Source organism: Lathamus discolor, chromosome 1 (genome assembly GCF_037157495.1).
Source record: "Lathamus discolor isolate bLatDis1 chromosome 1, bLatDis1.hap1, whole genome shotgun sequence".
In the NCBI taxonomy this organism is placed as follows: Eukaryota; Metazoa; Chordata; class Aves; order Psittaciformes; family Psittacidae; genus Lathamus; species Lathamus discolor.
The window spans coordinates 165,469,537-165,481,506 of NC_088884.1; the positions used below are offsets into that span (position 1 = coordinate 165,469,537).

At 63.6% G+C, this 11,970-nt stretch overlaps 2 protein-coding genes across 5 annotated transcripts; one reads left to right on the forward strand and one right to left on the reverse strand.

The window, feature by feature from the left end:
• The first annotated feature begins 205 nt into the window (after positions 1-205).
• LOC136005351 (shootin-1-like) lies at positions 206-11,540 on the forward strand. 4 transcript variants are annotated; one of them, XM_065662755.1, is made up of 17 exons: positions 206-290; positions 1,931-2,010; positions 3,054-3,117; positions 3,282-3,376; positions 3,917-4,043; positions 4,754-4,851; positions 5,029-5,110; positions 5,229-5,323; positions 5,834-5,980; positions 7,395-7,548; positions 8,276-8,399; positions 8,632-8,681; positions 9,002-9,111; positions 9,242-9,301; positions 9,414-9,573; positions 10,006-10,187; positions 11,497-11,540. In XM_065662755.1, exons 1-16 carry the CDS (start codon positions 254-256, stop codon positions 10,149-10,151), a joined length of 1,629 nt encoding a protein of 542 aa, XP_065518827.1. In that variant the 5' UTR covers positions 206-253; the 3' UTR covers positions 10,152-10,187; positions 11,497-11,540. The 4 variants fall into 4 exon arrangements, with proteins under 4 accessions (XP_065518827.1, XP_065518835.1, XP_065518844.1 ...); XM_065662763.1 differs by having other exon boundaries at positions 11,500-11,540; XM_065662772.1 differs by having other exon boundaries at positions 3,057-3,117.
• LOC136006618 (uncharacterized) lies at positions 10,221-11,883 on the reverse strand (the record flags this gene model as incomplete). The annotated part of the gene is made up of 2 exons (XM_065664624.1): positions 11,758-11,883; positions 10,221-11,510 (listed from the first exon to the last, which is right to left on the reverse strand). Coding segments are annotated over exons 1-2 (1,416 nt in total), but the record flags the coding sequence as incomplete, so codon positions are not given.
• Between the last annotated feature and the right edge of the window lie 87 nt (positions 11,884-11,970).

The window sequence follows — 11,970 nt, forward strand, 5'->3', positions numbered from 1 at the left end:
CATGATGGCCAGGGGGGTGCTTGCTGCTGAGTTCGTGCAGAAGCAGCCTCAGCATCCTCATGCTCAAAGCAGCTCACAGCTGGAGCAGGAGGGGTTTCAGTTCCCCCTGAGCCTGCCTTGCGGCCAGGGCAGGACCAACCCTGCCTGGAGCTGGGTGCTCAGCCCCCAGCGTCACTGCTGACGTCCGGGTTTCACTTCCCTGCAGCAGGTCCCAGCTGAGCTCAGGGTGCTGGGTCCCACCGGGCCCCGCGCCATGGCCTGGGCTGCAGAAGGCACCGGGCAGCTCACAGGTAAGGTCCTTTCCCTGCGCTGAAGGATGCGATGGGCTCACGCATGGGCCCGGCATCCCATGGTGGGGTGGCTCTGGCTGTCCCCTGCGACCATCACCGTGGCCTCTGGGCTCGCAGATCCTTTGCAAGGGGTGAAACCAGGCCTGAACTGGGCTTGGGGGGGAGGGGGGGTTTCCTCTGCTCAGCTCCATTGCAAAGGGGTGAAGGACCGGGGGTTGTATTTAGGTGGACTGGCAGCTCCCATGTGTGATGCGCCTCTGTCCATCCACCCATGAATGTATCCATCCCTCCATCCACGCATCCATCCATCCTCCATCCATTCATCCATCCATCCTCCATCAATCCTCCCATCCATCCATCCATCCTTCATCCATCCTCCATCCACCCATCCACGCATCCACCCATGCATCCATCCATCCTCCATCCATTCATCCATCCATCCTCCATAAATCCTCCCATCCATCCATCCTCCACCCATTCATTCATCCATCCATCCATCTGTCCCCCATCCATCCATCCTCCATCCATTCATCCATTCATCCATCCATCCATCCATCCATCCATCCATCCTCCATCCATCCTCCATCCACTCATCCATCCACCCATCCACGCATCCACCCATGCATCCATCCATCCTCCATCCATTCGTCCATCCATCATCCATCAATCCATCCATCCATCCATCCATCCACCCACCCACCCATCCATCCATCCTCCACCCATCCATCCATCCATGCATCCATCCATCCATCCATGCATCCATCCATCCTCCACCCATCCTTCCATGCATCCATCCCTCCATCCCTCCCTGTGCTGCTCAGGGCTGCAGGAGGTGCCCATCCCAGCTCCTCTTCAGGGTGTTTCGCTGGTGTTTTCGTGCTCGAGCACCTTCATCTCGCAAGAGCCAAGGCTCTGGGGAGCAGCGTTTGCACATCCCGAGCCCCACAGTTGGCACTGGGGTCCCTGTGCAGGGTCCCAGTGAGGGGCCCTGGTGCCCGGTGGGTGCCATGGGGACCCCCATCCCGTGCCAGCATTGCGAGGTCCCAGCAGCCAGTGCCTGGATTACAAACTGGGGGGGGGGGGGGATTTAGATTCCAGAGGGAATTCCCCACCAGATTCCAGCTTTTATGGGAAGGGTCAGTGGCAGGGGCTGGATTCCTGCCTCACCAAGGGGGATGCCGGAGCACTAGGGGACAAGGGACTCCCATCCGGCCATGGAGCATCCCAGTCCCCACCACTGGGCACCACCAGTCCCCCAAGCTCTGGTCCCATGGGGATGTGCTCCTCAGTGGGGTCTCACCCCCCAAAACCATTCACCCCAGTGCCATGGGGCTGCTTCAGTGAGGGGAAGCTCAGTGGTGCTGGGGGCTGTCCCAGTGTCCCCCAGTGTCCCCCATCAGCCAAGCCCATCAAGGCGCCTCTTGGCCTCAGCGGCAGCAGGATGCTCGAGGATGGCTTGTCCCAGCATCTCGCAGGGATTGCGGCAGCGGAGGCGTCACCAGCTCATGGTGCAGGGGGGGCTCAGGGGGGGCTCAGCACCTCTCCTCATAGAGCAGTGTGAGGAGAGCAAAGGGCTCAGGCACCCCCGGGGGTTCCTCCTATGCTGGGGACCTCCTGATGCGCTTCTGGTTCCTCTGCAGCCATCCTGGAGTCGGGCAGCAGCGAGGAGGAGGAGGAGGAAGAGAAGGAGGAGGAGGATGAAGAGGCAGCCGTGGTGCAGGTACCGCTCCCAGTCCCCCATAGGGATGCAATGGGGGTCCAGCCCCGGCTCTGTGCCAGGCGCTGGTGCCATCACCGGTGTCGCGGTCACAGTGGTCCCAGCGCGGCAGCATCCGGTGGCTCAGGGCTGGATGGGAGCCAGGAGCCCTGGGCCATCGGAATGCCGGTGGAACACTGGGCCAATGCAGTGCCAACGCGATGCGGTGCTAGCGGAATGCCAATACAATGCCATGCTAACGCAATGCCATGCTAATGGGATGCCATCCCAGCGGAATGCCAACACAATGCCAATGCAACACCCCACCAGCACAGTGCTGTGCCAATGCAATTCCATGCCAAAGCAATTCCACACCAACACAATGCTGTGCCAAGGCAATGCCAGGCCAACATAATGCCGTGCCATTAGAATACCATCTCAAGCCAATGCCATGCAACAGGATGCTGGGCCAACTCAGTGCCATGCTAACACAGTGCTGTGCCAATGCAATGCCATGCCAATGGAATGCCATCCTGACACAGTGCTGTGCCAATGCAATGCTATGGCAATGGAATGCCATCCCGACACAGTGCTGTGCCAATGCAATGCCATGCCAATGGAATGCCATCCTGACACAGTGCTGTGCCAATGCAATGCTACGGCAATGGAATGCCATCCCAACACAGTGCTGTGCCAATGCAATGCTACGGCAATGGAATGCCATCCCAACACAGTGCTGTGCCAATGCAATGCCATGCCAAGGGAATGCCATCCCGACACAGTGCTGTGCCAATGCAATGCCATGCCAATGGAATGCCATCCCGACACAGTGCTGTGCCAATGCAATGCCATGCCAATGGAATGCCATCCCGACACAGTGCTGTGCCAATGCAATGCCATGCCAATGGAATGCCATCCCGACACAGTGCTGTGCCAATGCAATGCCATCCCAAGCCAGTGCTGTGCCAGCGCAATGCCAGTGCTATCCCCACGCAATGCTGTGCCAGCACAAAGCCATCCCAAGGCAGTGCCATGCCAACGGAATTCCGGGTGTGTTTTCCCCCCAGCAGCATCCCCGCCATGGCCAGGAGCTGGGTGAAGCTGAGCAGCGCCTGGCTGAGCTGGAGCAAGGTGAGCCCCATCCCACCGGTGCCGCATCCTGCCTCGGTCCTGTGCCTTGGGGCGACCTCGGCCCTGCCTGGAGCTGGTGCCGATGGAGCCGGTGGGAGGCTCAAGTGGGAAAACCCCTGCCTTGGCACTGAGCTGGGCCCTGCACGCATCCTGCGCCCCTGCAGCATCCCAGGCGCTCCTGGCCGAGCTCTCGGCGCTGGAGACCCAGTTTGAGATCGAGAGGACGTGCCGGGAGCGAGCCGAAGCCTACGCAGCGCAGGTGGGGCTGAGCACCACGACCCCACCGGTGTCACCCTGCAGCGGCTGCAGCCCCAGCGCAGCCAGGGCAGCCCCCGGTGCTGGGGGCATTGCCCCATCCGGATGCTGCTGCGAGGGCTGGAGCAGCTCTGCTGTGAGCCGGGCTGGGAGAGCTGGGCTGGGGCAGCCTGGACAAGAGAAGGCTCCTGAAGGGGAGACCTGAGAGCAGCTCCAGGGCCTGAAGGGGCTGCAGGAAAGCTGGAGAGGGGCTTGGGACAAGGGAGGCAGGGATGGGATGGGGAGTTTGGGCTTCCGGCTGGAAGAGGGGAGAGCTGGGTGGGATACAGGGAAGTTCCTCCCTATGAGGGTGGTGGGACATGGGAATGGGTTGAAGCTGTGGCTGCCCCATCCCTGGCAGTGCTCAAGGCCAGGTTGGACACAGGGGCTTGGAGCAAGCTGCTCCAGTGGAAGGGGTCCCTGCCCGGGGCAGGGGTTGGAGCTGGAGGAGCTTTAAGGTCCCTTCCAACCCAAACCATTCCATGCTTCCACGATCCCGCCCCAGGTGAAGCAGGAGAACAAGCAGCTGAAGAGGCTCAGCCTGGCCCCAGCAGCCCCTGAAGCTCTGCTCGAGGAGGTGCCCCCTGAGGAGGACCCTGACCCTGCCCAGTGCTATGGGCAGCAGCTTGAGGGTGAGCCAGGGGGATCCCATCCCCATCCCATCCCCATCCTCATCCTATCCCCATCCCCATCCCATCCCCATCCTATCGATCCCATCCCCATCCCATCCCCATCCCACCCCATCCCATCCCCATCCCATCTCCATCCCATCCCACCCCATCCCCATCCCCATCCCATCCCATCCCATCCCCAGCTAGAAGCAGCACAGCCCCATCCCGGTGTTGCCTAAGCTCAGCTCAGCCCGGCCCTGGGGTTTGGGTTGTTCCTGGTCCCTGTTCCGGATAAACCGAAGAAAGTGAATCTGAAGCCAAAGGGAAAAGCTGAACTGAAAGCGCTGCTGCCCAACTTCCCTCTTTCCCATCCTGTTTTCCCATCCTGTTTCCCTCTTCCGCCTGTGTTTTACATCAGTACCTGGAGATGCACCCTCAGGGACCCCCCCTCCACCCAAACCCTCCCTTGGGATCATCCAAGTTCTTTTCCCCTGGGTTGACCCTTGGGGGATGCTCAGGGCAGCTTTGGGCAGGAGGAGGGTGCTGAGCGCAGCCCCTGTGTCCTGGGCTTGCTCTTCCCCTCCACTGCCACGTGTGGGTCCCTGGCTCACCTTCCGCAGGCAGCTCCCCGCAGGATGGGGATGAGCTGGGCAGGTCCCTGTGGCATCCCAGCCGCAGGAATGGGCTCTGTGCTCCCCATTCCCACCTCGCATTCCCTGCGCTGCTCCCAGCCCTGCAGAAGAAGATCTCGTGGCTGCTGGAGCAGCGCAAGGACCTCACCAGCCAGGTCCAGGAGCTGCAGAGGCTGAACCAGGACCTGCAGGACCGGGTACCCGCTGGGACCCCCCCAATGGCATCTCCCAGCCCTTCCCCTCCTTCCTCACCCCCTGCTCATCCCTGCAGCTGAGCTCAGGGGGTTGGGTCCGAACCCCCCCCCCCCCCCCTTTTGGTCCCTTCACCACCTCCCTGATGCCCCGGGGTGATCCCGGATCCTGTCCCGCTGCAGCTGGAGCTGGGGCAGGAGGAGCAGCAGCGCCTGCGGGCGGCCCTGGGCAGCAGCCAGCGGGCGCTGAGGTCCTTCAAGAGAGGTGAGATGGGTGCTGGGCCCCCCCCCCGGCAGCTCCCGGTGCCCCCCCGCTCAGGGGGGGGGGGCAGTGCCGAGGGGTTGGGGTGCAGCGGACCCCCTGAGACCTCGCTGTCCTGCAGTGTCCCACATCATCAGCCAGGACTACTGCGAGGCCGTGCAGCAGCTCGAGCTGGAGCAGGACCTGCGCCTGCATGCGGAAGCCTTCGCCCATGAGGTGCAGGCAGGGTCCGGGTCACCCTGGCCATGGGTGCTGGGTGCGGGGAAAGGCACCCATGGGGTGGGAGAGCAAGGGGGGTGCTGCAGGCGGTGTCCCTCAGCGGGAGGTGGAGGTGGGATGTTGGGAAGCTCTTCCCTGTGAGGGTGCTGAGGGTGCCCAGAGAAGCTGTGGCTGCCCCATCCCTGGCAGTGCTCAAGGCCAGGTTGGACACAGGGGCTTGGAGCAAGCTGCTCCAGTGGAAGGGGTCCCTGCCTGGGGCAGGGGTTGGGGCTGGAGGAGCTTTAAGGTCCCTTCACCCCAAACCTCCCTGATGCAGTGATGGAGACTCCGCAGTATTCGGGCACCAAGGGGATGGGGATGCTTGGGGCCAGCCCCATCGCGGCTCCCCGGGATGAGACCCGAGGGGTTTCGCCCCCAGGCTCTGGGGCAAGGGCAGCAACCCCCATGCCCCACGGCAAAGGGCGTTTCTCCCCCTCCGGGCCGCTGACCCCGCCGGCCCCATGGCAGATGCTGGTGCAGAAGGAGGAGGCGAGGCGGCAGAGCTGCGTCCTGCTGCAGGGCAAGGGGCCCAGCGCCCCGCTGCTGGCGGCGCTGCGGGACGTGGGGAGCCTCAGCCGGGAGCTGGAGGAGGCCAGGAGGGAGCAGCGCCAGCGGGTCAGGGCCGTCCCCAGGGGGTGGCAGTGGGGGTGACATGGGGGTGGCAATGGGAGTGACCATGGGGGTGACAATGGGGGTGGCAATGGGGATGACAATGGGGGTGACATGGGGGTGCCAATGGGGGGTGCCATGGGGGTGGCAATGGGGGTGACAATGGGGATGGCAATGGGGGTGACAATGAGGGTGGCAATGGGGGTGGCAATGGGGGTTAATATGGGGGTGACATAGGGGTGCCGTGGGGGTGACATGGGGGTGGCAATGGGGGTGCCATGGGGGTGCCAATGAGGGTGGCAATGGGGGTGCCATGGGGGTGCCATGGGGCTGGCAATGGAGGTGACACAGGGGGTGACATGGGGGTGACAATGGGGGTGACATGGGGGTGGCAATGGGGGTAACAGAGGGGTGACACAGGGGGTGACATAGGGATGGGTAACAGCACCGCTCTGGTGCTGGTGGAGGTTCCTGTGGGTGCAGGAGCTGGATGTGACCAGGATCAGACCCACCCCCGTCATACCCATCCCATGCTGGTATCCAACATGGAGAGGTTCTTCCAGACCCCTCCATCACCATCTCCATGCCCATCCCATGCTGGTGCACAACATGGGGCTGTTGTTCTTCCACCCACCCCCCCATTACCCTCTCCATGCCCATCCCACATGGATGTCCAATCTGGAGAGGCTCTTCCAGACCCCTCCATCACCAATCCATGTCCATCCCACATGGATGTCCAATCTGGAGAGGCTCTTTGAGACCCCTCCATCACCAATCCATGCCCATCCCACATGGATGTCCGATCTGGAGAGGCTCTTCCAGACCCCTCCATCACCAATCCATGTCCATCCCACATGGATGTCCGATCTGGAGAGGCTCTTCCAGACCTCTCCATCACCAATCCATGTCCATCCCACATGGATGTCCGATCTGGAGAGGCTCTTCCAGACCCCTCCATCACCAATCCATGTCCATCCCACATGGATGTCCAATCTGGAGAGGCTCTTCCAGACCTCTCCATCACCAATCCATGCCCATCCCACATGGATGTCCAATCTGGAGAGGCTCTTCCAGACCCCTTCAACACCAGTCCATGCCCATCCCATGCTGGTGCCCAACCATGAGAGGTTGCTCTCCAGACTCCCATCACCCTCTCCATGCCCATCCCACACTCGGTTCCCAAACAGGCCGCTCTTCCATGAGTTTCCACCAGCACTTTTGGGTCCCGTGGCTGGGGTACCACACAGCGGGGTTAGCACCCACTCTGGGTTAGCACCCACCAAGCTGCCACCCCCCAGCCAAGAATCGCCCTCACCATAGCTTGAAGCTCCTTGCAAGTGGCCAGTGTGGGTTGTGGAGCCCCCCTGGCCCCAGCAGGGCCAGCGCCGTGGTCCCAGCTCCAGCACCCCCATTCCTGCAGGTGCAGGAGCTGGAGGAGGAGCTGGGGAAGCGCCCGGGGCCGGAGGAGCTGGATGAGGCCCGGGCAGCCCTGGCTGCGGCTGAGGAGGAGAAGCTGCAGCTGAGGACGCAGCTGCAGGAGGCTGAGCAGCGCCTGCGGGAGCTGCAGGAGGAAGGTGGGAGCAGGAGCCCCAGGGATGCCCATAGGGATCCCTATAGGGATGCCCATAGGGGTGCCCATAGGGATGCCCATAGGGATCCATATAGGGATGCCCATGGGGTGCCCATAGGGATGTCTATAGAGATACCCATAGGGTGCCCAGGGGGATGCCCATAGGGGTGCCCATCGCATGCCCAAGGGATGCCATTAGCGATGCCCACAGGGGTGCCCATAGGGATGGATGTCCATAGGGATACCCATAGGGATGCCCGTAGGGATGCCCATAGGGTTTGATGTCCATAGGGATACCCATTGGGGTGCCCATAGGGATGCCCGTAGGGATGCCCATAGGGATTGATGTCCATAGGGATACCCATTGGGGTGCCCATAGGGATGCCCAAGGGATGCCCATAGGGGTGCCCATAGGGGTGCCCATAGGGATGCCCGTAGGGATGCCCATAGGGATTGATGTCCATAGGGATACCCATTGGGGTGCCCATAGGGATGCCCGTAGGGATGCCCATAGGGATTGATGTCCATAGGGATACCTATCGGGGTGCCCATAGGGATGCCCAAGGGATGCCCGTAGGGATGCCCATAGGGATGCCCATAGGAGTGCCCATAGGGGTGCCCAAGGGATGCCCATAGGAGTGCCCATGGGGTGCCCATAGGGATGCCCAAGGGATGCCCAAGGGGTGTCTTGGGCTCCGAGGGGCAGCACCCCTCACTTCACCCCACTGCAGTGGGGCTGCTGCAGGAGAAGCTGGCACAGGACCCACCGGTGCAGAGCCAGGCCCCCACAGTGCCTGCACCACCACCACCACCACCACCACCACTGCCACCCCCCGTACCCGCTGTGCCCGTGGAGTAAGTGACACCGATGGACACCCCATGGGTGCTATGGGGCTTCCAGCCGGTCCCTGCCATAGCAGATGAGTTGGGCCGGGAAACCTTCACCGCACAGCACTGGGAATTGTCCCCACGCCATCCGGGGGCATCGTCCCCATGGGATACGGATGGGGGTCACTGGGCACCATGCCTGGTGTTGGGGGGTCCTGGTGCAGCTCGGATGGGCTCTGACCTCCCCTCTCCCTTCCAGCCCGCTCCTGGCCATCAGGCAGAGGAAGGGGCTGGTGAACCCGCAGCGCTGTAAGTCCCCACCATGGGCCCCATTGCATCCCTATGGAGGGGTCCTGGTGCCGTTGGGGGTCCTGGTGCCATTGAAGGGGTACCCCGTGAACCCCTCATTCCCTAGAGGAGGGTGCTCAGGCCGCAGCGCCCCCGGTCCTGCCCAGCAAGTGATGGGGATGAGCAGGGTGGTACCAGCCCCGGGTCATGGCTGGGTTTGGCAGCAAGGGGTGGACCCCGGGCATGGGGACACTGCAGGGAGGTGGCATCTCCTGACCCCCCAGCAGGGACTGAGCCTTGCCACGAGTGTGCAGGGTCTCAGTGTGGTGCTCCCTGCCCAGGCAAGCCAGAAGCTGAGGATGCCAAAGCTCGAGCGGTGCAGGAGATGATGGAGCGGATAAAGAACGGTGTGGTCCTGAGGCCCGCAAAGGACCGGGACCCCCTGGGACAGGTAGGGAGGGACCATGGGCTCCGCATCCCATGGGGTGATGTTCTCGGGGGGGACCCAAGGACTTGGGATGGGTTTGGGCAGCACCAGCAGCGCCAGGGTGGGCAGGATGAGGCCATATCTCCTCCTGCAGGGTTCATCAGTGACGGGCAGCAAGCGGAGGAGCGCGGCGCTGGAGCTGCAGAGCATCCTGGTGAGCATCCCCACCGCTGTCCCCAGCTCCGGCCCCTGTCCCTTGTCATCCCTGTGCCCCAGCGCCTGGATGCTGCCCCTCAGCACCCCCGCTGCGTGCTGTGGTCCCCCAGGGTGCCATGAGGAGGGCGAGCAGGAGGGCTGGGGCTCGGCAGAGCAGCCTCAAGGGCAAGGACCAGCAGCTCGAGGCCATCCTGCAGCGCCGGCGCCGCGCCCTGGATGCGGGCCCGGAGGAGCACAGCGATGCTGAGGCTGCGGAATGGCTGGATCCTGGTACGGGAAGGGGCTTGGGAGGGGGACAACGGGGCTGGATGAGCTCCGCATGGAGGGAGCATCCCAAGGGAGCGGGGTCACTGCGTGGGATCAGCACTGGGAGCGTGGTGGGACATGGGAAGGGGTCGAATGGAGAAGCTGGGGCTGCCCCATCCCTGGCAGTGCTCAAGGCCAGGTTGGACACAGGCGCTTGGAGCAAGCTGCTCCAGTGGAAGGGGTCCCTGCATGGGGCAGGGGTTGGGGCTGGAGGAGCTTTGAGGTCCCTTCCACCCAAGCCGTGCCACGGCTCCATGACTGGTGCGGAGGTGACACCACCCCTGTGCCCTCGCTGTCCCCTTGCCCCACCGATGCTCTGCGGTCCCTCCTGGTGACAGGCACCAGGACCCCCCGGCTCCGCCTGTGCCCTCTCCCACATCTCCCATCTCTCCGCAGGGGACGAGGACCTCGGCGCGGCCCCGTCCGGGTGCTCCGCACCAGGGAGCAGGGACAGGGTCCCCTTCAGGCCCCGGGTTTCCAGCGGCCTCCCCAGCACCCGGCCGCTCGCCCGCCCGGCCAGGGGCAGCGGGGAGCCGGGGTAGGGCAGGAGGCATCGCCCTGCCTGGAGCCACGGCTGGGTGAGGAGGGGATGGGTGAAGGGGAGATGGGTGAGGAGGGGATGGGTGAGGAGGGGATGGGTGAGGAGGGGATGGGTGAGGAGGGGATGGGTGAGGAGGGGATGGGTGAGGGGGAGGTGGGTGAGGAGGGGATGGGTGAGGAGGGGATGGGTGAGGGGGAGATGGGAGAGGAGGGGATGGGTGAGGGGGAGGTGGGTGAGGGGGAGATGGGTGAGGAGGGGATGGGTGAGGAGGGGATGGGTGAGGGGGAGATGGGTGAGGGGGAGATGGGTGAGGGGGAGATGGGTGAGGGGGAGATGGGTGAGGGGGAGATGGGTGAGGGGGAGATGGGTGAGGAGGGGATGGGTGAGGGGGAGATGGGAGAGGAGGGGATGGGTGAGGAGGGGATGGGTGAGGGGGAGATGGGTGAGGGGGAGATGGGTGAGGAGGAGATGGGTGAGGGGGAGATGGGTGAGGGGGAGATGGGTGAGGGGGAGATGGGTGAGGAGGGGATGGGTGAGGGGGAGATGGGTGAGGGGGAGATGGGTGAGGAGGGGATGGGTGAGGAGGGGATGGGTGAGGAAGAGATGGGTGAGGAGGGGATGGGTGAGGGGGAGATGGGTGAGGAGGGGATGGGTGAGGGGGAGATGGGTGAGGGGGAGATGGGTGAGGAGGGGATGGGTGAGGGGGAGATGGGTGAGGGGGAGATGGGTGAGGAGGGGATGGGTGAGGGGGAGATGGGTGAGGGGGAGATGGGTGAGGAGGGGATGGGTGAGGGGGAGATGGGTGAGGGGGAGATGGGTGAGGAGGGGATGGGTGAGGAGGAGATGGGTGAGGAGGGGATGGGTGAGGGGGAGATGGGTGAGGGGGAGATGGGTGAGGAGGGGATGGGTGAGGGGGAGATGGGTGAGGAGGGGATGGGTGAGGGGGAGATGGGTGAGGGGGAGATGGGTGAGGAGGGGATGGGTGAGGGGGAGATGGGTGAGGGGGAGATGGGTGAGGGGGAGATGGGTGAGGAGGGGATGGGTGAGGAGGGGATGGGTGAGGAAGAGATGGGTGAGGAGGGAATGGGTGAGGGGGAGATGGGTGAGGAGGGGATGGGTGAGGGGGAGATGGGTGAGGGGGAGATGGGTGAGGAGGGGATGGGTGAGGGGGAGATGGGTGAGGGGGAGATGGGTGAGGAGGGGATGGGTGAGGGGGAGATGGGTGAGGGGGAGATGGGTGAGGAGGGGATGGGTGAGGGGGAGATGGGTGAGGGGGAGATGGGTGAGGAGGGATGGGTGAGGGGGAGGTGGGTGAGGAAGTGATGCGCTCCCTCCTTCTCTTCCAGCAGCTTCCATCTTCCTGGGCTTTAATTAAAGTGCGGTGACCCCAGGTCCCACGTGCGTCTGCTGAGGGGTATGGACAGGGATGGGACTGGAGCTGCTGCAGGTGGGGTTTGGCACAAGCCCCTATGGGACCGGGGCGGGCACCCACCCTTTGCCGCCCCAGGGTGCTGGCGGCTGTTGTGTTCCCCTTTGCAGTCTCAAGTCTCCCTATTTAAGGAGGTAAATGGCAGCCGGACCCCCAGATAAAGGGACTTGGGTCACACCGGAGCTGCGATGTCCCATGTCCCCTCCATGTCGCCAGCCTGGTCCCACTGTGCATGGACACCCATCCATGGCACGGGCAGCCCCTGCACGCTGGGTGGGGATGTGATCTTCCTCTTGGTGCCCATGGAGCCCCCAGGAGAGCTGAGCCCCAGGTGGGGGCACGAAGGGCTGGGGATGCAGATGGGGACCCCCACAGTGACCCTGTTCTTGGG

Excerpts from the sequence above, each read along its gene's own strand:
- LOC136005351 (XM_065662755.1), top strand. The coding sequence starts at position 254 with ATGGCCTGGGCTGCAGAAGGCACCGGGCAGCTCACAG. Across the intron at positions 291-1,930 it reads AGGCACCGGGCAGCTCACAG|CCATCCTGGAGTCGGGCAGC; the intron begins GTAAGGTCCTTT and ends GTTCCTCTGCAG. Across the intron at positions 5,111-5,228 it reads GCTGAGGTCCTTCAAGAGAG|TGTCCCACATCATCAGCCAG; the intron begins GTGAGATGGGTG and ends GCTGTCCTGCAG.